Here is a 26,547-nt window from a genome sequence, read left to right as displayed (position 1 = left end):
AACAAGGGAGTAAATACAGATAAACACAGTACGACGTTAGTGCGCTTATGCACGCCCCCTTTACGGACCTCTTAGGAATGGGGTGAGGTCCACGGTAGATTTATTTGTCTTTCGGCCCTATTTATGACGTCGTTGTGTACTGCAGTCTTCTCCTACCCAATGCGTTACAAACAGGCTGAGATAAAACCCCGGTCTCCCCTTTTCAGCTTTTGGGACAGCTCGTTGTAATCCAACTAATTGTAAGGAATGTTGACTGACCAAAACCGCGCAGAGCTAAAATGAAGCCCTACGCCTTTAAGAAACAGGCGCAGCCTGTTCTATTACTGCTTGCTGTACTGGTTCTTCGGCAGCGAGGAACGGCGCTTCTGACTGTTCCTTAGACGGCTCGTCGCGGAGCATTCTGGTAGCTGTAGTTTCCTGCCGACTCGAAACAATCGGTGCCTCGGGACATTCGAACTACGATTCCTAGGATGCTAGGCGCCCGAGGGGCACTGGCGCCTTGCGAGGCCGCTCTCTCTCGGTGGCAGGGCGGCTAGTTCAAGTTGCCATAGCGGCAGCGGGGCGGGTGTTGGACAGTTGGAGCCGGAGGCGTCCGGGAGTCATGCTTCTTTCCTGACAACTATCCTCATGTGAGAAGGCGCGGGTTAGTCCCGGGATCAGAGAAGTGTCCGGGGCCCAGTGTGGAAATAAGCGTGTGGATGTGATGACAGCGAGTGTTGAATGAGAGAATCGGAAGTGGGTGCATCCGCGCGTGGGGTGGAGAGAGCCATTGCCTTTGATCGTGCGATCTCGATCGATCGTGGTCTTATAGTGGCGGAACCCGAGTTTCGGGTGACTGAAATTCGGCCAGGAAAGCGTCATTATAGTATCCGGACAAAAGAAACTTTGCAACGCTTTAAACGGATAACAGTCATGCAGCCCGACTATGTGCATCAAAAGTAAAGGTGATTCGTGTTTTACCCAGCCTCTTCTTTCTTATCATTCTTATCTGGAATAGCTCAAGAGGTGGGTTGGACTAGATGACCTCCAAGGTCCCTTCCAACTCTGTTATTCTATGAGGTCTATGACCAGGAGGACTCGTAATAAACTCTGTTGATTTCAGCAACCTTAACACTGGGGAAGGCGGCAATTCTGTACAGTATATCTGCTGGATTAGGAGGAAGAGCCATTGAGTAAAATGGAGTGTGCAGATTGAGGGGCATTTAGAGTAAACACATTTAGTGTACCTGTGATTAAGGCAACAAAACATAGGAAGGATTTCAAGTGAAATGAAAAGTGTCTTCAGTTTATGTTTGTGCATATGAACTTCATGCAGTATGTATTTTTGGAATAACTATGGCTTATAAACTAAAACTTTTTTTAAAAAACTGCCTGATTTGGAAGAGCTTGCTCTCATTCATTTTATTTTATGATGTGATTATGTGTTAGCTATTTGTGACAGTTCTTAAATGTGTCTGCTTTCAGTTGTATATTCCATCCATGTGGTTATGTGAGGCTGCAAACGGATATATGTTAAAGTGGTGATATTGTTGAGACCTATGAGTCATACTAAATTTTGAAAGAGGCAAAATTTTGCATTTTTAACAGTATGCTGGATGAAGGGGTTAATCCTGCTTCCTGGGAAAATTGTACTCTAGCAGTGCCTTATAGTATACATTCATGTTTGTCTTAAGGCAAATCACGACTGAATTAAATCAATTTTAAACTTCCTTCCTTCCTCCCTTCCTCCCTCCCTCAGCAGATGAGATAGCTTGATAACCTTTACAGTATTTTGTGCTGTACTGAGATGGAAATGGGAACTATGCCTAAAGGCTGAAGATATTCTACATTTGATAGGTAAAAATAGGTGTGATGGTTGCTCCTGAATCACAGTATAGGGTGCTCCTGATTACTATAACAAAGCTTTCCCTTGCTCCCTTTCAACCTACTTTTTCAATGGTTGTATTCTGTTTAATTATATGTGCTCAGCACATATAAATGTTCCCCTAAGTTCTTAGCTTGACTCAACTTCCCTTTTCCTGTTATATGAAGTTTGGAGAAGTTGTACTTAAAGTTTCCTAAGTGTCTTTTTGCTGATAGTCTGCTAGGGTGTGGCTTTCCCCCCTACTATCCTGTCTATATTTTATTTCCAATTGTGACATTATGTGCTTTGGGGAGTAAGTTGTGTTCTGGAGGATTGTTAAGTTCATTGATAGCTTACTTGAGCTTCTTCACCTTGAAGATTTGCAATGGTTTTTTTAAACTAGCCTTTTCATTAATTTGTTTTACTACTTTATCAAAGGTAGAGATTACTGTTCTCAATTCAAATGAATCAATTTTGAGGATGTCCCTGTTTCAAGTGAGTAGTCGTGTATGAACTAGGTGCATGCCCTAGAATTTTGGCCTTTTTTGGGATCCCCCGTCTAGGTCTGCTCTAAGGTAGATCATAATTGAATTGCTACAATATTATGGTAGAAATACATGATAACAAACGTCACTGGTTACATTATTAAAGCTTGACTTACAGATCAATTTTGTCTGAACAGGTTAAAGGTTTCTACTTAGTTTAGTACAATCTGCAAAGTAGAGGTACCATAATACACACAACACACACACACAATTTTTACTAGAAACTAGAATAGGAAGAAAACTTTTGTCAATGTTCCTATTATTCTTTCGCTATACGGATAAGTGAAATCTGCATTTTTAAGGAATACTGTAAATGTTTTAAAAATTGATGTTTTACATACAGTACAACGGTGCATTTTAAAAATAATTGCTATTGTAGACTTGATTTTATATGCAACTTCTATTATTATATTTCAGTTTTTGCAGTTCATGGCATATGTGGAAAAGATAATGTGTTTCAAAAACTATATCAGTGAGCTGAGAACTGAGTGGGTATAAGAACAGTTTTTAAGCAGTATTGGAAAGGCTGTCACACAAAAGAAAGCTAAAAATTGTTCTCTGTCATCTCAGAAATAGGACGATGGATAATAGATTTAAGAAAGAGGAAGGCAAATTTCTGATTGCAACATTTTATTAACAGAAAAACCATTCTGGCTTTCAATTGATTGGTGAGAGAGTTGCTAAACTATCCTTTACTGGATATTCAAGTAGAAAGACGGCAACCATTTTTCAGAGATGCTTTAATTTGGATTTCTATATGGAGAAGTAGTTGAGTTGAGTGGCCAGAATGATCTCTTCAGTCTCTGTGAATCTATAAACTAATGTAAACTGTAGAATAATGTGGCAGATAGCAGAATCAGTCCAATTCTGTTTCAGAAAAAAAGATACTGTAAACACTCTTAACTGGGTTGCCTTATTTCTGGATGAATGGGATCAATTCAGCCAACTTTTCTTTTTCTTTTAATACTGATCCTGGCAGTGAAGTAATGAGACTTTCTTTTGCTGTTTAGTAATGTGGGTTCTGAATGAAGGTTTTGTTTTTGGAGTTGTACTAAAAATAGTAGCTTTTAGAAATCTCCTTTCATGGCTAGGGTTTGCTATAGTGATTATCAGGTACTTAGAACAAATTGCTATTTGCTATACCATAATAATATTAATATAAACTTTTAATGTATGTGCATAATTATATTACATGTCTGGATAATCACGCACAGTTTACATATGTTAGATTCTTTAAAACTGCTATAAAAGGAAGTATAGTGATATCTTTGAAAACTTGAGAGTCATAACGATAACAATCTGGAAACGATTGGTTACTATGATATTTCTTTCAAACATTCCCACCCCAAACACACAAGAGCAGGCAACAAGAATATAGGTAGTTCTCAACTTAACAATCATGATTGAACCCAAAATTTATGTTCCTAATTGAGACAGTTAAGTGAATTTTACCTCATTTTACAACATTTCTTGTCACACTTGTCAAGTGAATCATTGTAGTTCTTAAGTTAGTAACACATTACTAACTGTTACCTTCTGGCAGAAGATACAGAACAATAAAAACTCAGACCATACGTTTTGTGAACAGTTTTTAATCCCAGAGCTATGATTGCACTTAACAATGAACTTAAGGACCACCATCAGTGAGCTGTTGGACAGTATTACTTGCGTGTTCAGGTCTTTTCCCAAGGAAGATGGAGAGTATCTTGGCAACGTTCAGATGAGGTCTCACTCACCATCTTCAGGCTGGTGCTTTCGGCTTCGTGCTTGTGCAAGCAAAGCGTGATCGGAGCTGCCGTCTCCCTATATATACTGGTGGGGAGGTTGGCTGTGTTGTCATTTCTTGATTGGTTGATGGAGTTGAGGATTGCAGGGCTGTGCAAGTGACTGCTGTGGCTGCAAAGGAGTTGGGAGAGGGTATACATGTGCGGGAGAATTACCTCAGCAACTTGTGATGTTCCCTGCTAGCTTCTTCTTTGCATATTGGAGAAGTGACATGGAAGTTGCAAATGGTGATCATGTGACCTCAAGAAGCTTGGCAATCTATAGTATAGGTTTTCCTATAGTATATTCTATAATCTTGCTACAGTATAGAGCTTTGAAGATGATTGTTCTACAATCCTGTGAACACCATGAAGAACAGTGGTCAAAATTCAGATATTTCAGTGTAAATACTCATTTAAGCTTGTTGAGCGGCATGGTGGTCTAGTAGTGAAGACACTTGCCTCCCACTTGAAAGGTTGATAGTTCAATCCTAGGTACTGTAGCAACAGATGTTTCTTTCTTAGGTCACAAAGAAAAAAAAAATCTGCTGTGAACTCAATAGTAATGTCAGGAAGGGCTTCCGGTCAGTAAATGCTCAGCTCCCTCCAGTCTCCCTGACTTTATTTTGAATTAAGGGCCTATAGCAGTGTTGGCGAACCTTTTCGGCACTGAGTGCCGAAACAGAAGCATGTGTGTACGCGCATGCGGGGGACCACCGGAAACCGGAAGAGCAGCTCCCTGGTGTGCATGTGTATGTTGGGAAGCTGAGCTTTCAATTTCTGGCATGCATGCGCGCGCGAAGATCAGCTGGCTGGCATGCATGTGCACACTGGAAACTGGAAGCTCGTGTGTGCCGGGGAGCTGATCTTCCAGTTTCCAGTGCTCCTGCGCACACAAAGATCAGCTGGCAGGTGCGCAGGCACACACCAGAACCCAAAAGAGAAACAGGTGACGGCTGGCGTACCAGAGAGGTGTCTCTGTGTGCCACTTCAGCACATGTGCCATAAGTTCGCCATCACGGGCCTACCGGGTCATAAAAAGAAGAAAAATCCAATTTCTCAGAAATCCTTGCTCTTTCAAAAACAAGACAAAACAACTTTGACTTCTCATTCTGGATTGTGTACAGAATTTATAGTGTTGAACCTTGTGATTGATCACCATTTTTCAACACTGAGGCATGCCTCAAATTAACCTTGTTCAATATAGTGTGTTATCTATGCTTTTTTAGTGCTTTACACATTTTGGGTAGGTTTTGTCATCATTATTAATGGAAGCACAGATTAATAAGATTGTGATATATTAAGGAAATGGCAAAGTCTAGGCTATGCATAAACAATAGATCTGTACATAATGTGTGCTGAATCTACCTGTCTTTCAAGATCTTTTTCAAGTGTTCTCAAAGTGAGGAGGATGGAGCTAACAGATTAACAGAGTTGGAAGGGACCTTGTAGGTCATCTAGTCCAACCTCCCACCCACCCAAGCAGGAGACTCTACACCATTTCTGACAGATGCCAGTCCAGTCTCTAATTGGATGCACAGTATAATTGCACAGTATGCACAGTATCATTGTATGTATGTATGTGAGAACCAAGCAAGGTCAACATGTTTTCTGAGTTTGTTTCTTGGTGATATGATACTGCAATTGATAAAATGTAATGAAATTTGCTAATGTGAGTCTTTTTCACCCTTAAGTTTCCAATGGCAGATTCATCCAGCGACTCTGATAACATTCGTCGTAGAATTGGAAGAAGGGGTCCTATAAGAGCAACCAGAATCCGAAATCATGGAACTGAAGATGTTGCAGAGAAGATTCACACTTTAGCAAACACTTTACAGGTTGCTATGAATGGTCTACTTTAAAGAACAATTTTGTAGAATTACAAGGAAGGGTTCTAATTCTATATGGTCAAATAATTTTCTTGATTTGTAACACTGAGCCTGGAAGAAGTTTGTTTATTTAGTCTGATTCTTAGTAGTTTGTTTAGTAGTAGTTCCCAGACTTTAGCCTCTATCTGTTCATAAAGCAGTGGCTATAAATACAGGAAGAACATCAAATCTTAGACCTGCTTTTTCAAAAGCAGTGGCATCCGGTAAAAAGACTAGTCTGGGAACAGAACATCTTGATGAATATTAAGACACTCCATTTTGTTTGGATTTAATCTAGCTACTGTTTCAATGTTCTTCTCAAAAAAGGCTAAGTTAGAGACAAAACACTTGTTATCGAGGATGGCTGAGTCTCTTAAGGAAGGGGTGCACTACAAATGGCAATCCCATGACTGTGGGACACTGTGATGGTTGAAAAGCCTTCTGGTTGCAAAATGCCCACATCTCAATCATGTGACCGTGGGATGCTGCAATGGTCATAAGGGTGAGGACCACTCATAAAACGACTTGTTCAGTGTCATCACAACTTTGAACAGTCATTAAACAGGACAGCTGCTAAGCGAGAATTATTTATTGATTTAAACTGTAAATACCTACATAACCTTTTTATAAAAATGGCCAAGATGATTCATAATATACTAAAACCCACATTTTGTTTTTTTTAAAAAATACAATTTGAATATAAATTGGGAAGTCCGATTGATTATGTGCTTTATATCTCTCCATATTTAGATATAGTTAAGCATCTGTTTTTAACTAAAGAAAGAAAGAAAATAGACCATAATAGGGAACAAAATGCTGAGGGGTCATCAGTTTTTGTGCTTGACTATAACATAGTCATAGCGCATGCACTTTACATGCAAAAGATTCCAGGTTCAGTCATTGATAAACCTGAGAAAATTTGAGACAGGTTTATGTCTATGGAGAATCTCAGTCACCCAGGTCATGGTTGTCCCAAAGGTGCTTTTTCAAGAGGCAACTGGAATTTCTGGTTTTTCTTTGAAGTCGTTTTTTTTTTGCTTGTCATCCAAGAAGCTTCTTCAGAAGCTGAAGAAGCTTCTTGAATGAGAAGCAAAATGTCTTCAAAAAAACCCCAGAAAGTCCAGTTGCCTCCTGAAAAACTGAGGTTCTACTGTAGTTTTTTTTAGATAGTTTTAGATAGTTTCTACACAGGTCAGTGGTTTAACTCCATACAAGTTCACTTCCTGTAGTCTTTTTGGTTCACTAAGTTTTAATATTCCTAAATTACCTACAATCAAGAAAACAGTAATATATGCAGGTTTCTGAATACTGCCACATATTCAACATGGTTATAACTTTAGGCAGACTATGAGGTTAATTGATTAGAGCAGCATTTCTTAATAGTGACAACTTTACGTATGGGCTTCAACTCCCAGAATTCCCTAACCACTGCTGACTGAGGAATTCTGGGAACTGCTCCACACATCATAAAGCTGCCAAAGTCAAGAAACATTAGGTTGGAGCAAGTACAAATTTAATACACTTTTGACAACTATATTGATGTGGATCTCCTTAGAACCCTAAAAGGAGGCACCATATTAATAATTGTAAGAAAGTTGAATAAATAAGTACAACATAAATATCAATGGGGATTAAACTGGTTGTGACTCTAAGGATACATATTTGGTTAGAAAAGCACACAAACTACTTGTTTTGAATATTGACCTCCCTCGCTCAACCCTCATTTCACATTCAGTATTTATAGGCTGGATTATAGTTTAATTATATTTTCTTCTCACATTTAAAGGATGCAAACTGGAATTTAAGACATGTGGATCAGATGTTGGGCCAATATCGAGAGTATAACAATGAGCAGGCAGAAACCATTGCAAATGTAAGCAGCTATGGATCAAATTTAATAATTAGAATCTGTACAAGTATAACATTCCTATTTCTGTTCTATTCTTTAGTGCATTTTGAAGGAAAATTGTCTTCTAGCTAACAAGTTGCCATTTTCATATAGCTTAAAGAAACTTTGGAAGAGTCCCTGGGCCAACTGAAGAACCAACGTTTATTGAAAAATTCTGGAGTAAGAAGCGCATCTCTTTCAAGCTTGTATGCGAGTGACCTGGATGGTGGAACCCCAGGTATGTTTAATGAACCTCATGCTGTAATCATATACTTACTTAACCTGTGGGCGTCCTATTGAATATACAGTACATTTATAGTTTTATGGATATAGCAAACTCTTTATTGATTAATTTTGCTTTGTAGTAGCTATGTGTGAATAATGTATACCTGTAAGTATGCTGGAAAATATAAGGTTTGAACAGATTAATACTGGTATCTTGGCAGATTCATGGAAGAATAGACAGTCCTTCATTTATGGATTATATTTCAGGGGAAATTTGTGTTGATTTTCCTATCTTTCTTTCTGTGAAGAAGCTCATCATGTCAAGCCTACCTCTCCTCTCAAAGATTACAGTACAACACTAGGTACCAGGCAGCGACGATCTAGATCTGCTGTTCGATTTGTTGATCAGCGAGGTAAATTGGACCAGGTGAGTAGGTATTCTTAAAAGCACATAGGCTCATGGTTTTTCCCCTGTAACCACTTCTTCCAAGTCCTTTTTACTTTATTGCCAATTATAATGAAGTCTATAATTCAGCATTAAGTTGTTGATGTAGACTTTGAAAATTACTGTATATCTGTGAAGTTCTTGGTTGTTTGCTTACAGATGCGTCATACCCAACTAGGTAACATCATCAGTGTGAGTGAGCATGGGAAATTGACATATAGTAGCTTGCCCTGCCAGTTTTGGTGGGGGTGTGGCTTCCCCTTTGGTGGTTCTTTGATTGGAGGATTGCCTTCTGCATGATGTTTATTTGATGTTAATTCTTGCTTACCTGAATGTGCTTGCTGAAAGGGATGTGCTTTAGTTGTTTCGCTTCATTTCTAGTTTTTTATTATCTCATGTCAGTGGTGTAAAATATAAAAATATTTATTTGAATGCGTCTGTTGATGGCTGATTTGTCTGAGTGCCAGGCTTTCTGGAATTCCCTAGAATTTTGGATTTGGCTTGTTCTAAATATTAATTGGGTTGAAAGTGTGGCTGAGTCTATCCATTTGCTGTGAATTGAAGGATTCCCCCCCCCCCCCAACTGATTGTTAGTTGATGTTTGTAGTTAAACTCCGTTAATCTTCTGTCTCTCCTATATGTTAACTAGAATGTTTGAATTGTATATTGTAGATCAGGGGTCCCCAACCACCGGGCCGCGGACCGGTATCGGTCCGTGGATCACTTTGCACCGGGCCACAAAGAAAATAAAAAATAAAATAAAAATGGCGGCTTTCTTCGCCTTCGGTGAATGCTGCTGGGATCAGGGATCAAGGACACAAATGAAAGAAGGGGAGGAAGGGAAGCAACCAAAGCCTGTCCTACTCTCTGGCTCAGTGGCTTCGGTTTCCTCCCGCCTTGTTCCTCTCTCAGTCGCTCTCTCGCTCCTCCACCAGCCCAGGAAGAAACTGCTTCAAAGAAGCCGGCAGGGTGGCTTTTCCTGTTGGCGCAGCTCCCCCGAAGCGCCCGTTCACCCCCACCCCTCCGCCAATCAATCCAGGTTCAATCCAGTGCTCCGTTCTGCCTGCCTGCCTGCCTTCGTTTCTGGTTGTTTCGGAGCAGCTTCGGCTGAGAATATTAACTATTCGCCACTTTTACTCAGCCGAAGCTGCTCCGAAACAACCAGAAACGAAGGCAGGCAGGCAGGCAGGCAGGCAGAACGGAGCACTGGATTGAACTGCGGGCGGCGGGGTGGGGGTGAACGGTCGCTTTGGAGGAGCTGCGCCGACAGGAAAAGCCACCCTGCCGGTTTCTTTGAAGCAGTTTCTTCCTGGGCTGGTGGAGGAGCGAGAGAGCGACTGAGAGAGGAACGAGGCAGACACCTGAGGGATGAGGCTGAGGGAGGGAGGGAGACACCTGAGGGATGAGGCTGAGGAAGGCAGGGCCGAGAGGCGGGGCTTCTCAGCCATCCTGCAGGGACTTGTCCTGAGCCGCGGAGACAGCCGTGGGCCGCCACCCAGCGCTCAGTTTTGAAGGCGCTCTTCAGCCCGGCGCAGTTCCTGAATCTGCAGCTGAAACCCTCCGTTTTAAATGTCCCAATAGAAGAGAATATCTGTCGCTCAGGGTTGCAATGAGGAGGCATTGGCGCCTTGAACTTGGTGAGTTTGCTGGCAGACGTTTTATTACCCGACTAGGTAACAACATCAGATGTTACCTAGTCAGGTAATGAAACGTCTGCAAGCAAACCACCAAACTCGACTCCTCCCCCGGTCCTTGAAAAAGTGTTTCTGCGTGAAACTGGTCCCTGGTACAAAAAAGGTTGGGGACCACTGTTGTAGATGACTCCTGTTTGTTTTTTTCTTCCTGGGCTAGTGGGACTTTGTATATCTTTTTAGGACAATTGCTCCATGTTACTAATCACAATCACGAAGAAAAGAAAACAAACTTAAATTGCACTAAAGCAATTTTCTTTTCTTGCATTTCAAAATAAAACAGTTTATGCCAATTAGTACTTTCAAAGCTTACGTGGAATTTTCTAGTGTGCTGCTAATATTACTGTGTTCTAAAAATGTACCATCTTCTTCTCAAAGATGAACCATTAAAATGTTTTTTCTATTTTGTGTAATGCTACGCATTCCCAATAACATTCGTATCCAGTATATTTTTAATTTTAGTGATATGTCCTAAGCTTATTAAACCTAATTGCTTAAATGTAGTCTTTCAGCATGCAAGTGGTGAAATGTTTAGATAATAGCTAAGCAAACCATATTTAATAGTAATTTTTTTAAAGGTTTTAAATGTGATACTACATTTTATCAGTGCAATCCAATATATTTATTATGTATTATATAGGAATAACTGTATAAATTGTATATAAAACTGCTGTAATCTAAGGATTACTTGAACTACTATTTTGAGTAATGTTTACTGCTGTTACTATTTGCAATTTCTTTTGTTAGAGAACAAAAATAGATTTTGGTAATGGCTTTTCATAAAATGGGCTCTAAAATAGCTAGTGTATTTTAAAATGTTTAAAACAGTCACTGCTCAATGCTAATATGGAAAGAGACTTATCAATCTAAGAATAGCATAGCAAGATAGTTAAAGAGAGGTGAGAGAAATTTAGAACAGTAAACATCAACAATATAATAAAACATAGTTTAAGAAGAGTGTTTTAAGAGTCTTGGGTGAACAATATTTACTGGCTTAAATCTCAGTTAGCAGATATTTAAAAGGTAGTGCCAGTAATTGGAAAAATAATAACATTTTGAAAAAAAGTAATGCATTTTTTAGCGTAAAGGAAACATTTGAGTAAAAAATCTGTAGAATATTATGTAATTCTGAAAGAAAACTAAATACTAAAATATTTCAATAAATTTTGCCCTGAACTAGTTACATAGGATTGACCTGGGTCTTTTGGTCTAATTTGAATAGATCTTAATATACAAAGATGCAAAAATCTAATAATTAGGTCCTTCTTTCTAATTATTGTTATTGTAGCTGTTTTGTAGCTTTCAGTATTTTGAAAAGCGTACTGAAAAATATACAATATATCTATACTAAATGATAGAAAAATATGTTCAAAACAGCTAATTATATTCTGTATGTGTTCATACTGCAGTTGCATTCTTTACACCAGTCACTTAGAGATCTCAGCAGTGAACAAATTCGCTTAGGAGAAGATCTCACCAGAGAACTTACAAGAAGAAATCGGTATGACATTAAATAATGACTTTGGTTGGTGAAGAAACTTGAATGTTTAACATTAGGATCAAATATTTGATGTTAGATGGTGCTGTTCAGTCATTTCCTGCATTACATTATGTGTTATTTTTACTACATCTGCCTAATAACAGAAGTTCTCTGGCACATTATCAAAGTTATAAAAATATTTAAAAATCCAATAAAAGCAATAAAATAACATATATCAAAGCCAATTTTTGATATAATGTGGACATTTGTTAAAATAAAGCATACAAAAATGCCTTGTTGAAGAGAAATAACGTAGCCAGATATGGAAATAATACTAAGTGGCTGCAAAGTTACCTTCCTTGGGAAGGCATTTTTTAAAATTGCAATTATACAGCTGGAAAACCTGTCCCTCATCGGACCCTGTCCTTTATAAAATTCTTCCAAAACTTCACTTGGCAGCTTGGGGAAGAACAGTGCCTGGATAGATACATATAGGAGATGTTGCTTGCTCTACTCTGATCCCAAATTATTTAGAGCTTTAATAATCATCAGCTATCTTGAATAGAGTCTGTAAACAAATTATAGAAATCAGTCACCAAAAAGACTAGTCTTTTTTAGGGGAAGATATTCAGTACTGGTGCCATAAGTTAAAATACCATTTTTTGGCCTTAGTTCCCTTAGCTCATGAAAATGGGACATGACTAGCAGTTTCTCCCAAGTGGACTTTGGTTGAAAAAGGCACCCAAACCATAAAGAATGTATAAGTTAAAACCAGGAGTTTGAATTGTACCCAAACCTATTAGCAACTAATACAGGGCCCATTATACAAGTGTAATACAGCAATAACAGTAGCACTTAGACTTATATACCACTTTATAGTGCTTTACAGCCCTCTCTAAGCAGTTTTACAGAGTCAGCATATTGCCCCCAACAATCTGGGTCCTCATTTTACCCATCTCGGAAGGATGGAAGGCTGAGTCAACCTTGAGTCAGGTGGGATTTGAACTGCCAAATTGTAGGCAGCAGATAATCAACAGAAGTAACCTGCAGTGGAGACTTCCGGTTTGTCGGCTTCGCGAGCGGCAGGGATTTGCGAAGCTGCGCGATCCCTGCCGCGCTAGCCGTTTTTGGGGCTCCGACCCAGCCGGGTACGGAGCTAGGCTGCCCTGCAGGGGCAGCTGAAGTAGGGGGGATCCGGAGAAGGGTTTGGGGGTGCTGCAGACTCCCTCCCTGGCCGGCAGAACTCCCTTTTCCCAGGACGGTGCAGCGGCGGTCTGTAATGGCCGCCACAAAGAAGCTGGCAGCCGGGTAAGAATGCGCAGGAGGAAGTGGAGAAAGTGATTGAGAGGAGAAAGTTTTTCTTGGCTCCTAGGACTCTAAGACATATCTAATAAAATTCCTGAAAAGTATGACTTTCTGAATAATACCTGCCAGAAGAGGAAAAAAGCGGCTGTTTGAAGGTGCTGAAAGGATAGCTTTCCCTCTTTTCCTACGGAATAAATAACTGGATATTAAGAAACCTATTTCTTTTAGGTGAAAATTGGTTTTAAGCGATGAGTGGGAAGAGAGAGGATTAAAAAGAAAACATTTGTATGCTAAGACTTTGTTGGAGCAGATGCCTTAAGGATTTGAAGACTAGAATATATTGCAATAAGATTTTAAACAGATTTGGACTTTCTTTCTCTTGGATTGATATTACCCCAGAAGGAGAAAGTGAGAACTCTGCCTTGGTTTGGACTGACTGATAACTTTGGGACTGTTTTATTTTTTTTATTTTCTTTTGAATATTCTGGTTGTTGTAAGAAGAAAGAAGGGGAAAAGAAAAGAAAAGATTTATAATGGCTCTTTCTGTTGAGGCACTAAGAAAAGAATATGAACAAGCAAAAAAAATGGTAAAGATGGTGTGGAAGAAGCTTTCCTTTTCTTAGAAATGGCGCTTATTAATTATCAACAAACATTACAACAGATGAAGACAGCAGAGGAACAAGAAAGAAAGAAAGGAGCCATTTTAATGAATCTCAGAACTTGATCCAGAAAGAAGGAAGAGAGAAAGAAAAGAAAAGAAGAGAAAAGAAGAAAATTAAAGGACTTAAGGACTTAAGATCTAAAAAAACATTTAAGAAAGGGAAAAATAAGGTGCAAAACCAATATGATGATAGTAAACAAAAGGGAAAAGGAATACGACAGAGAAGGGAAGCTGGCAAGGCAGAGGCTAGAAGAAGGGGGGGGGTAGAAAGGTTTGTTGGGAGAAGAAAGAAAGGGAAAAGGTGGAGAAAAGCTACAATGTTTTGAAATTAAATGAAAAAAAGAAATTTTTTTTGGATAATGGATAAAGTATAATTTTTTTTAAAAAAAAAGATTTTGCAAGGTACATAAGATGAGATGGTAGTATTGTAATGATTTAAGAGTTGATAAGAGATTAAAATGTTAAAATGTTTAAAAATGATTGGCTTTAAAACTTAATAATAGGGGAGGTTTAGAATATTGTTTTAATTAAAGAGTTTAATAAGACTATGGTATTGATGTTATTATAAAATTTTTATTATAGTATCTTTTTTAATATTTGGATTTATTGTCTAATTATGTACTTAATTATGTTGGATGTATTAGTTAGATAGAATGTACCAAGCAAAATCGGATTGGGTATTAGATATTATTTTAAAGATTAATTTGATTAACTTAGGGGGGAGATAGAAAGGCATCATACTCTGATTAATGATTTCAGGAGAAACTTATTTTCTTTTTTTTTTTTATAAGGAATGAGACAAAGGGATGATAAAAAAATGGACAAAAGATATAAATATAATGATTCAAATTAAGATGATTAATTAAGATAGAAGTAAGAAGTGTGAAATATGTGGGAAGTTAATATAGAAGGCTTAGAGTGGTAAATAAAATAAGTAATGATATGTAAGATGAGCATGAATATAATTGAAGTCCATGAAGAGAGAGACACCTGGGTCCAAGTTACTTTCCAAAAAGATTTTTTTTATGTTTTGTGTGTTGTGTGTATATGTCTTTTTGGGGGGAGAATTAGTTAAAAATTGTAGAAATATAGATTGAGAATAATGGTAACTAAGTCAGAAAGAAACAGATGAAATAATAATAATGATATTGAATAAGAGTAAAGAGAAGTAAAGAGAAATTGAATAAGAGGTTTTGGTATGTTGTATGGAAATGGTTTAAAACAGAATTATAATTTATCTGACTTGTTAAATTGACAATGAAAAAAGGTTTAAACATGTAATGAATAATGACAATTTGTGTGTTTTAAAAATTAATAAAACTTGTTTTATAAAAAAAAAAAAAAGAAGTAACCTGCAGTACAGCACTCTAACCATTGCACCACCGAGGTTCACTAATCACTAATATAATAATAGTGATTAATACCTGCCAACAAGCAGGCCATTTCATTCTGAAACATTAGCAGTTTCTAAGTAGTTAGAACAGAATTAAGCCATCTGACTACTTCTTCATCTATTTATGCTATAAACTTCAATTATTTGGTATATTCCCATTTATTGGGGTTCCTTCTCATTAGAGGAGAGAGAAAACAAAGCAAAACAAATCCTGTTCTAAAACAGGATTTTTGAAAATAAGAAGCTAGTGCAATTTTGTAATAAAGATAGAAAATAATTTGCTTAATGTAGTGCATGGTATACTTTCAAGAATTATGTGCTTTTCTTTGTTTTACTCTAAGAAGTGATGCAGATATGAAAAAAAGATTAGAAGATATATCTGGCAGACTTGATGAATCGCAAAGACAGGAAACGGTAAGGGTATTGAAAAATCAATAATCATTATTTCTTAAATAGGTTTTGGATTTGGATTTATTTATAAATGTGTGTGTGTGTGTGTGTGTTTGTATATATGTATCTATATATCTTTCTATCATCTCTCTATCATCTATCTAGATATATATATAAATAAATAAAAATAAATATGGAGTGCTAGAAAAAAGTTCCAGCCTGTGTCTGAGCTGAAACCTCTTAGACTTTAATATGATTGTAGCTTTTCTATATAAAAAACATAACGGTATATGTCCTTTTCTACTTGTTATTTAGAATTTCTTGAATTTTATCTGAATTAAATTTGGGAGCTATTTTTATATATTTTGTAAGTATGTTCATATTTCACTCCTTTTATTTCATGATGAATAAATATTTGAGGAGGAGTCAAGCCTCATATAAACACATATATTTAAATCTTTAAATGTCTTCTATTTTCAGAAGATTTTCAGAAGAAGGTGTCCGTCAGATTCATGTATGAAATTAAATTTCCAAGCAGATGAGAATATTTCAGAATAGAAACCAACCTTGTTTTGAATCTGGGTTCCATCTGGCAATGTACTGTAACAGTTATAACAGGATTCTTTACTTTTGTGAGTCAGTATGATAGGGGAAGAGAGGGGAGTATGAGATTCAGGTCTGTGGATCAAATTACCTGTGAAATCCCAATGAGACTGGGAACAAATGACTTTTATGACCATGGTACTTCAGTTGCTTTGTTGTGGAAATTGGTAGAGAGATATTTTAAAAAAATAGAATTAGATTTATTTTTCATTGCAGTTATCATTGTCTAATTTCTCATCTGGAGTTCTTGTATAGTAATGAAATAGATTAAACATTTATTATTACAATATACGATTAATAATAATTTGTACATAATTTTATTTACCCTCTGTATCAAGCCCAGGAATCAGTTCTATTGGAAAGAGGCTTCATTTCATAAGACCATACCTTTCCTTGCACAATACTTTCTCATTCTGGTTTTTGAATCTTCCCACCATTTCAACATTTATGCTAGTCTGTAGCCATGTAAAAATAATACAGACATTTAAAAATAACTAGACAACCTGTGATTTGTTGGGTCATCCTTTCATATTTCCTCACGAGATTCCTTAATGCTTTCAACAGTGACTGAACTTCTAACTTCAGAAGAAAAGCTGGGACAGATTCAGATGTATCTGCCTGGAAAATAACCCATGTTGAACTTTGTAGCACAGTCAAAAATCAACACGAAATATGTTATGGCATTTTGTGTTATGTCATAACATATTTTATGATAATTCTTATGTCATAAACAGTTTGTAAAATTTGCCAACTTTCAATTCCACATGAATCATGGGGCCCAGATTTCTATAAGTCCATTTGAAGTGCTTTGGTTCAAAAATTATTGCCCTATGAAGCACACTTTTGCCCAGTTAAAGGTAACAGAAACAGGAGTTTTAGTAATAAATAGATTTTTTAAAAGTTTGTTGTACTATGTGAAGTTCAGCACAAGTTGTCCCTTCATAACAATTAAATTTTCATCCATAGCCATTTATGTTTTTTTCCTACTGTACTTATAGAACTATGTCAGTTTCTTTTTCTGAGTTGGGGATTTAGTCAAATGAGTCTAAATCTTCCCAAGTACAGCAAATAGATCAAGATATTGTAGTTGTAGCCCTTGGAGTAAAGCTGTTAGATTCTGTTAATGGACATTACTTGTGGCGAGGGAAAACTGACTCTAATGCTACCATAGTTTTATTATGGCTGGAATCCTGTGGACCCATTATCAGTCATCAGTAATTGTTTTTTGTTCTTATAGCAGTTGAAGAGCATTGTGCACATACAAGAACCATCTTCATTTTTTCCCTGTTGTTTGTAATTTCAAAAAAGAAAAGAGACTAGTTTCTTTTTCATCCCTGCAAGACTAATTATGCAAGTGTCATTCAGCTAAAGCATACAAACTAATCCCTCTCTCTTCTTGCTGATTTCAGAAGAAAGTGGAATACAGTACATTGATATATGGCCAGATTGCTTTACTAGCAATTACTAGCAATTATTAGTAATTGCTAGTAAAGTACTAGCAATTAATAGTAATCAGTTACTATTACTATCGACTCTTTTCTTGCAGTGTTACATTTCTGTTCGGGTTCTTTAAGTATTCTTAAGTGTGCAGTTACATTTGCCATAGGTTTAACAAAGAGCTTCAGTTAGAATGTGGCTGTCAGTCTTTGACAATTTTAATGGACCTTAGGATCCCCTTTTCTATCTTTGGGCATTTATGCTTGGTAGATTGATCCCACTCGGTTTGGTGCTCCCTATGTAGTAACATCTCTGCTAACCTGTCTTCGATGATTTAAATTACTGAGGAACTAATATTTTGTCAGGTGTCTGCAACTGTATAATTAAAATTTTGGTTGCTAGTCATTTTACCTCTTCTTCCTCCTCCTCCTCTAAGTCCAACAACTCTTTTCCTGCCAGCTTCTTAATCTATTTCAGTTTCCTCTCTCCTCTCATTAGGAATACTGCTTATGTGAAAACAAAAAAAACCCTTTTTTTAAATCTCACCTTTTTTCCATTCTCAGGTTGTCAACTGTAAATACAGTTTATATGTATGACAGGATGGCAGACAGAGTTTAACATCTTCTTCATGAATATCTTAGTTTAATTTATTTTAACAATTTATCTGGCTGCTATCTTGCGAATGAGCCTGTGAGAGACTAACAGCAAATTAAAACCTTTCACAAGTAACAACCCAAAATAGTTTGAATGATTCTAACAAATAATATGATATACTTAAGATTTAAACAACCCATTCCCACTTGCAAATCAATAGCAGACCGATAAACAACAAACCAACCAATTGAGTTCGTCTAACATCCGGACTCCAATTTTTAAGGAAAAGTTATAACAGGGTAATGATCATCTGAATCTTTAGGGGAGGGGATGAGAGATACTGTTGTAGAGGGCAGGTTTTGCAACAGAGAAGGCATGCCTTCTAGGTTCTATTAGATAATATTACTTTGTAGAAGGGAACTAGAGCATACCTATCATGTTAGATCTGGTACGGTGAACAGAAATTATTGAAACCAGCAGACTTGCAAATAACTTGGCCTGTGCTACATAAGGTTTTGAATTGCACCTGGAAACCAACTGGAAGCCTGTGGAATTCATAGAACACTGATGCTATAGAACAGGGCTGCCAAACTCCCAGCCCGTGGGCCGGATGCGTCGCACGCTGACCATGCCCACACCCGGTTTAGCAAAGGGAAAAAAAGTCCTGATACATCATGTGGCGCTGCCGTGACGACGTGAGTTTGAAACCCCTGCTACAGAAGCATATTAAGGCATATTCCAAATTCCCTATGCCCTATGCATTCTAGATCAGTTGCAGCCTTTGGATGGTCTTCAAGGGCAGCCGCAATGCATTACTGTAATTGGGAGGCGACTACAGTGTGTTCATGAGCAAGGCCTCTCAATTGAGAAACGAGTGCAATTGGCACACAAGATAGATTTTTGCAAAGGCCCTCTAGCCTTGGATCAGGAGCTTGAGACCAAGAGGACAATCTAAATTGTATGCCAGGGAAAGTGCAACTCTATTCAGAGATAAAAAACAACAACTCCAGCACCAAGGTGCCTCAAAAGTCACAGCAGTTTGGTTTTACCAAGGTTGAGCTATAGTATGTTCTTTTGCATTCAAATCCCCCCAGCCTTTAGACGTTAGAAAGTCCCTTAATAGCATTACTTGGTTATCACAGGGTGGAGATATAAATAGTGTATTATCACTGTACTGATGATACCTTGGCTTCTGCAAATGAATGACCTCCTCAGCTTCATGTAGATGTTGAATAGAAGAGAATAAATCTCTGAGACACCTTGAAAAATAGGAATCAAAGGCTAAATCCGTGGTGGCAAACCTATGGCACGCGTGCTGGAAGTGGCACGCAGAGCCATTAATGCCGGCACGTGAACCCTCGTCCAGAAAAGGTCTACTGCACTTGCGCATGCGCCACCCGCCCACCTGCTGATTGTTGGGTATCTGGCACACATGAGTGGTGGTGTGGCAGCGTGGCGGTGTGGCAGCGTGTGGGAGACATGCACGCATGCAAAGAAGCACGCGATGCATGCCGGAAGTAATGTGTGCAGGCGCAAAAGCACGCAGTGTGGGCTACGCAGGTCATGTGTGCCTGCGCAAGGGCATGGGGCATTGCCTTCTGAATGATGGCACGTGAGCGTGAGTACACAAGGGCGCACGCAGTTATTGGCATGGGAGCCCCCAAAAGGTTAGCCATCACTGGGCTAGATTTTTCTCCCCACCATCACCAACTGAAAGCAGCCCTGGAAAAAGGAGGAGAATAAATGTAATAGTGTTCCTCCTCTCTTAACATGGTCCAGAAGTATCCATGATCCATGACACTGAAGGATGCTAAGAGTCATAGAGGCCAAAATAACTGTTCCCCACATTCTAGATCTGAAAGATATTGTCTATAAATGTGACCATTGCAGTGATTTAACAAGTCCAAAGCATGAGTGAAAAGGGTCCAGATAAGCCATTAACTCCAGGGCCTTCTGGAGCTAGATGTCAATTATCTTCTCAATAACCTACTTTAAAATGGAAAAGTGAAGACTAGACAAAAATAGTTCAATTTTCTGAGATCCAGTGATGATTTCTTAAGGGGAGAGCAGCCTACTTCCTTTTTCAGAACTGGTGAACTATTCCCTCCCTCAAAGTTTGAAAACTAAGTCTTCATTACATTGATATTTTTTAAATGTCTTTTCTCACAAAAAAGAAAATCTTGCATCTTTTGTATTATTATTATTTTTTACTCAAATCAACTAACAGCAGAACATATATAAAAATAGGTTTAAAAACTAGGAATGTCACTGTACAAAAAGTTACTTTCATTTGTGAATGAATTTATGTGGGAAACAAGGTAGACTAGGCAGCAGTGTATCATTTCTAGCTTTGAAAAACACTTGTGCAAATGAAAGTTTAAAGACATGCTAAGTAAATGCTACTTGCCACTAGAGGGTAGTGTCTGCAAATAAATAAAGGGGAAAAAATTCAGCTCCTATCAAACATGAATGCTTCCTCTATCTTACAAAGTAAAAAAATTGAAGCAAGGAATTGCAATTGAAATAAAATTCCTAATTCATTCAGTCATATTTTATTATTTGAAAGTTAGACATTATTTTAATTCAGTTCTTCATTTGTCATTTAGGAAAGTTTTAATAACAATTAAAAAAAATGGCACTGATATGTGGAAATATGCTGGCATTGATATATGGAAATACAATTTTTTCACATTACTGCCCTGATCTAATTCTACATTTACACAGCTAGCAGCCCTGGGAGGAGATGTACATTCCTGCCAATATCAAAATGCTCTTCCTGCTAATTTAACAGAATCCAGATGTGAATGTTGGAATAGAGATTCAGCCTTGTGTCTGAAGTAGCTGCATAACCTAGCTTTAGCATGGGAATCTCTTACTGGACGTGGCGCAACCGTGTTTTGATTGATGATTATTGCATTTTCATATTCCATAACCCATACTGTTGCGATGCAAATGAAAATAATACCCAGTCTCTATTTCTTAGGATATAGTGTGGAAGCAAATGGTTGCAATAAACGTGCTGAATTTAGGCAGATCAGGATCTCATCAATGCCTTAACATCAGAGGATACAGATGTAATTTTCCAAGGGGAAAACAGTGGAGATTAAAAAAAAGACTGAAGTGCAAAATTACATATCTGGATTCATTTTATTTTACATACAGTAATTTGTTTTGATGTTACTATAAGGGGAATGACAAAGTACTAGGCAGGATATGAAACTCCACCAGTAAACAGAAATATTATGCTTGGTTTGTTTTCTAAGATTTCTTCTGGCTTAAATTATTTTCAGAGTCTTAGATCTTCAAGTAAACAAATGCACAACTTGGTATAAACAATTAGAATAGTCTAATCCATCTATTCTTAGTTTTCATGTCCACTGTATTATTAATGCAAATGGTGATAGGGAGAAAAGTTAATTGGTAGCAGTGCACAAGAGATATTTTCTTAGTAAAACTTATTGCTTGAGTAGCTGCAGCTTAATTGTAAGATAGCAGGTTGTACCTAAATTGCGTTCTTCCACTGATGGACATTTAGCAGTATAAAAGCTGTCTCATATAAATATGTCTTATGAGTGGTTTATGGATCTTTTTGATAAATTTAGCTTTTAAAACGGGCTAAATCACAGTAGTATAGCATATTCATTGCTTATAGAACATTGCAGATTCAAACTCCTGCATTTCTAGATAGAAATGGACAAATCTTGTTTCATAATTTTAAGATCTTCTGCTATCTGGTACCAAAACTAGCTGAACTAATGGTCTTATTTAAGGAAAGGAGGTTCCTATGATCCAGTAGAGGATTCTATCAGCACAACTCAAAATAAAACGATTTGCAGCAATTTCCTTATATCTGAAGTCTTTCCATGCTATTTCTCATTTTGTGCTGAAGGTTAGTAGACCAGTTGTGAGGTCAGATCAAAACCAGGGCAAAGGGAATGTCTATTTCCCTGTTCTGCTGGTGAAAAAAAAATGCAAGAGAATCTTCCATTAATAAACAGATTCCAACCAGATATGACCATATTGATTCCGTTTTGTTCAGGGTACTATCCGGTTCACATTAGTACAATAAGCGCATCTTATAACACTGTTAGTGTTTGGAATAAATCAAATATGCAATTGGGTCTTGGTACTTACTTTCCTTTTTCTTTGTGATGAATTTGGAGCATTTATGTTTGCTTTTTTAACATGGTGACAAAAGTTTCTTCTCTGAAATCTGCATGCTCATATAGGTATCAGAGCGGGTAGAGAGAAGACTTCAAGAGATTGAACGAGAAATCCGATCAGAAAGGCAATTGGTAGAAAGACGCCAAGACCAACTGGGACACATGTCTGCACACCTGCAGGAAGTAAGCATCAAGGCCTTGGTATATGTTTAAAACTGTTTAAAAGTGCTTCATGTTAGCAATCTAGCCTGAGTAAATTAAAGGGATGACTTCCTTTGCCCCCTCCCCTCCTCCTTGATAGAAGTCCTGCAAACTAAGAAGACAGTGATGAAGTGTGGCTCCCAGATTTAAACAGCAAAATTTAAATAACTGCCGGTTGACAGCATAGCAATAGAGAAAATCTCTCCGTTGCTATCCAGTGCAATTTCAAGTCCAGATCTAGTAACTCTGCTTCTACACACATAAAAAGATTTCTCATGCTGGAAGCAGGGAGTATTGGTTCCCATTATACAATAGTTGAAAGGATGCTGTCTTAAAACAATTTCAGGTACATTTAAGATTTAAACTATTGAAGGTATTATTAACAGCCAGTAGCACATATTTTTCTTTTGAAGAGGTAAATGTAATGTAATGGGTAGCCAGTTTCCTGGTGCCGTATAATCAGCTGTGTTTGAATGAAAATGCACCCAGGAGAACAAGAGTCTGTGCTGTGAAGGCAAACTGAGCTATTATTTGCTTTGGAACAGAAAATGAAAGCCTTTCCTACCTTTTCTTTGAAAAGAATGCATAAAGTGCATAGGGGAGAGGTAGTTAATTTGCTCCACCCCTGTACTTGAGAAGCTAGGGTTTTTAAATATATAGCTTATAATTTTGGAATTAATTTAAACGTCTGGGCAATTAGTGGCAGTCATTTTCAATTGACTTTACTCTGTTGTCTCACAGAGCCTATGAAAAGTTTAATATCATATTTGGTTGCTTTAATAAATGTAGTGACCTGGGTGCATTTTTCTGAAAAGCAATTGCAGATTATATAGAGAAGTATAAGTCACTAGATATTAATTTAGATGGATGCTTTCAGTTTTGAAAAAAAAAGTGGCTTTCTCACTAGAGGTCACATTAAAAAGAAGAAGGGAGGGGGAAACTACCACACATGTTAAGTTTAGTACAAGTAATAGCTTTTCAACTTCATGTGCTCTTATTGGGTCAGAGATTTTTTTTCCTGGTATTCTCCTTCATTTTTTAAATTACCTTGAATGATTGTAAAAGATTGTGATTGATTAGAGCAAAGAGGAAATGAAAGTGGTTAAGTTCTGCAGTGAATATTCTCACGATGTCTAGCAATTTCTTTCCATTGCTTTTGGGGTTCTGCTTATTTTGGATTCAGGAAGTTGATGTATAATTTAATACCATACTATACCCTGCAAACCCAAATGTGCACTTTTACAAGGTGTTATACCTTGTTGTTATTTAAAAAAAAATTACATATGCTTGGTAGTGAATATTTTGTTAACGTTTTTCATACAAACTTTCCCTTTACCTTTTACTATAGTGGGAACATGTTGCTATGGTTTTTGCCTTGATTGAGATCTATTTGAAATGCATATGAAATATACCTTATGATTTTTTACTCTTGATGAATGTATCTTTTATTTTATGTATACTGAAAGCATTTGTACCAAGACAAATTCCTTGTGAGTCTAACCACACTTGGCCAATAAAAAGAATTCTATTCTATAAAGAATTATATTTTCAGATTATACATGGTGATACTGTATTTGGTAATACAGTAGATTGCATTTGGACATTATCTTGCATTGTTTGTTTGTTTGTTTGTTTTATTTGATTCCATTTTCATTCGTGGTCCCCAGTCCCACTGACAAAGTCACATTTTCAGGGCCTATTGGAAAAGTCACAAGGTGCTGGCCGATTGTACATGTGGGGAATGATGTTGCATAGTGAAGGCATCATCACAGAGAAGATCCTTTTTTGTGGCCCCACTTGATGTACCTCTCTATCAAATGGGATCCACAACATACCTTGCCTTCTCATCCTGGTGGGCCAGGTGAATGTAATGGGCAGCTTTCACTAGCCTGGCCTTAGGCCACATAGGACTTCAAAGATAATAACCAGGACCTTAAATTGTACCTGTAAGCAGATTTTATGCAATTTATAAATTTTCTCAACATTAAGGGACCCAGGCAGCAAAACAGAACAATGGTGATATAAGGAGTGCAGTACAATAATATTGCACTGACCAGAACATGGCTGTAACTGGTGATTGCAATAGTCAGTTCAAAATATCTTCTGGTGTAACCAAATATTTATAATCTTCCATAAAATCATAACAGTGAGGGCTACAATAGTACAAACCCATCTCTTTGTTGAGTTCAACCTGTGTATGTGGTTGTTAAAGTTTTTTCAGGGTGGGGTTATACATGAAGAACTTATATTAGTATCTTGCAGGTTTTTCTCCTTGGCAAGTCACCAAGAACTGAGCATTAAGGTTTAATACATTATCGTAAGAACTTGTATAGCTCTTCTGGTTGGGTATGTTTTTCCTATCTCCCCAAACTGTTAAGGTTTTTGACTAAACATCTAAAAAAGCTATGAAGTGGAACCATAAATTATGTGGCAATTTTATAGTTCTTCTCCCCCGTGGCGTATATAACAATGGTAAGTGGCTTAAAGCTGAATGTCAGAGTTGGACACCTTTTGCACAATTGGCAGTATTATATCTCTCTCCGTCTGCTATTTTCCTCAGGAATACCAGCTATATAGAGATCTAACACTTCTGTGTTTTGGAAAGAAGAGCAATGGATTAAAAAGATGATTTTGAATGTACAGATACATAAAGGGTTAATGCCTTATCTTCTTTATCTGGCTTGGGTCTGAAATTGAAGAGAGCTTCTATTGAAGCTAAAGCATTTATAGTTGTTTTACCTACAAAAAGGCTCATGAGAGAGAACTGGACCTCCTTATGGGAGGCATCAAGTGACACTTCCTCATTGCCTGGTTCGAGTTTAGCTATCATCCTCTGATGGAATCAATATTTGTGCAATTCCTTGCAATTCATGCCTCTTTATAAAAAAATTGTAGTTCCGTGCATGAAGCATAGGCTCTGTACCATACTGTACAATGGTTGGTATCCTCTGATAAAAAATAAGAACAGGTCTTCAGTGAAATTTAATTCAATGTTTGGACCAGAGATATTCACAGATTAGTATATGTCAGAATCAGTTTTTATTTTTGAACGATATATAATATGTACATAAAGTTCATATGTATCATCAGACAAAAGAGAACAAGGTAAATATTGTTTAGCATATTTATATATTAATTATTCCCTTGAATCCCATATCTCTTTTTTCTTTCTTTCAAGGCTTTAAAGCAACAAGATGCTAAAGCCAATGGAGCAGAAATTGTCTTGAAAAATAGAATTGCAAAAATGGAAGATGAAAAGAGCAAAGTAAGATTTAAAAATTCTATTGTAGTGATGTTGTATCTTTAGTGACTTTTCCCTGTGTGATTAAGAAAAAAGCTGCATGAACTGTCAGATGGCATAGTTGTGGTTTATGTTTTTCATGTTAAGATATAGAAAGTCTTAAAACATAGAAAGGGAAAGGGAGGGAAACTGATCTGAAACCATTCCTCATCATATGCTGGATTTCTATATGGAAGGGATTTTTGCGCATATTGGAATGTTAAGCCATGTGTTCAGCCTGATGATGATAGTATGCATGGAGCATCTGTTCTACTAATATAAGCTCCCCACAGAACTTTGGATGATCATAATTCTAAATTACGCAGGGAGATCTCTCCAAGTAGAATAATTATCCCCTGGCAAGCATTCACCAATCAGCTAATGAAGTGTAGTCAGAATTATGGTGGATCTTGCTGTTTGTCGCTCCATCTTCATCATGAAATTCTGCTTATAAAGGGGATTTGAACTGAGAAATTGAGCTTCAGACTGAAATTATCTCTCAAACCTAGTTCACAACATTTTTTCATGAAAGGCACTCTAAACAGGACAAAATATACTCCTTTTCTCATTGGTTTTCAATCCTAAATATTGCAACTTTTTTTAAAAGAAAACCCTTTGTTTATTGTCTAAACCAGGGGTCGCCAACCTTTTGGACCTCAGGGACCACCAAACTCATAATTTTAAATTCCAGGGACCACTAATATGAATTTTGACTGACGGTGGCTTGCTGACATTGGTGAGAGAGAAAGAGAGAGAGAGAGATCTGATCTAA

At 37.4% G+C, this 26,547-nt stretch overlaps 1 protein-coding gene across 7 annotated transcripts in view; it reads left to right on the top strand.

The window, feature by feature from the left end:
• Positions 1 to 467: 467 nt before the first annotated feature.
• The window catches only part of CEP128 (centrosomal protein 128), a 202,878-nt gene continuing 176,798 nt past the window's right edge, over positions 468 to 26,547 (top strand). For 2 of the 7 annotated variants that reach the window (XM_087952040.1, XM_087952034.1), the window contains exons 1-9: positions 476 to 643; positions 5,846 to 5,989; positions 7,806 to 7,892; positions 8,022 to 8,145; positions 8,441 to 8,559; positions 11,678 to 11,769; positions 15,449 to 15,521; positions 22,361 to 22,477; positions 25,674 to 25,760. In XM_087952040.1, coding sequence (XP_087808166.1) covers positions 5,852 to 5,989; positions 7,806 to 7,892; positions 8,022 to 8,145; positions 8,441 to 8,559; positions 11,678 to 11,769; positions 15,449 to 15,521; positions 22,361 to 22,477; positions 25,674 to 25,760 — 837 coding nt within the window. In that variant the 5' untranslated portion in view covers positions 476 to 643; positions 5,846 to 5,851. Of the gene's footprint in view, positions 945 to 5,845; positions 5,990 to 7,805; positions 7,893 to 8,021; positions 8,146 to 8,440; positions 8,560 to 11,677; positions 11,770 to 15,448; positions 15,522 to 22,360; positions 22,478 to 25,673; positions 25,761 to 26,547 lie in introns of all 7 variants that reach the window. The other 5 variants (XM_026664338.2, XM_087952039.1, XM_087952036.1 and 2 more) reach the window with 5 other exon arrangements.

The sequence above is a fragment of the Notechis scutatus genome, chromosome 1, assembly GCF_049901735.1.
Source record: "Notechis scutatus isolate UNSWTSFEM ecotype Mainland chromosome 1, rNotScu1.2, whole genome shotgun sequence".
NCBI lineage: Eukaryota > Metazoa > Chordata > Lepidosauria > Squamata > Elapidae > Notechis > Notechis scutatus.
Note: the sequence above shows the minus strand (reverse complement) of the source record. Positions and strands in the feature narration are given on the sequence as shown.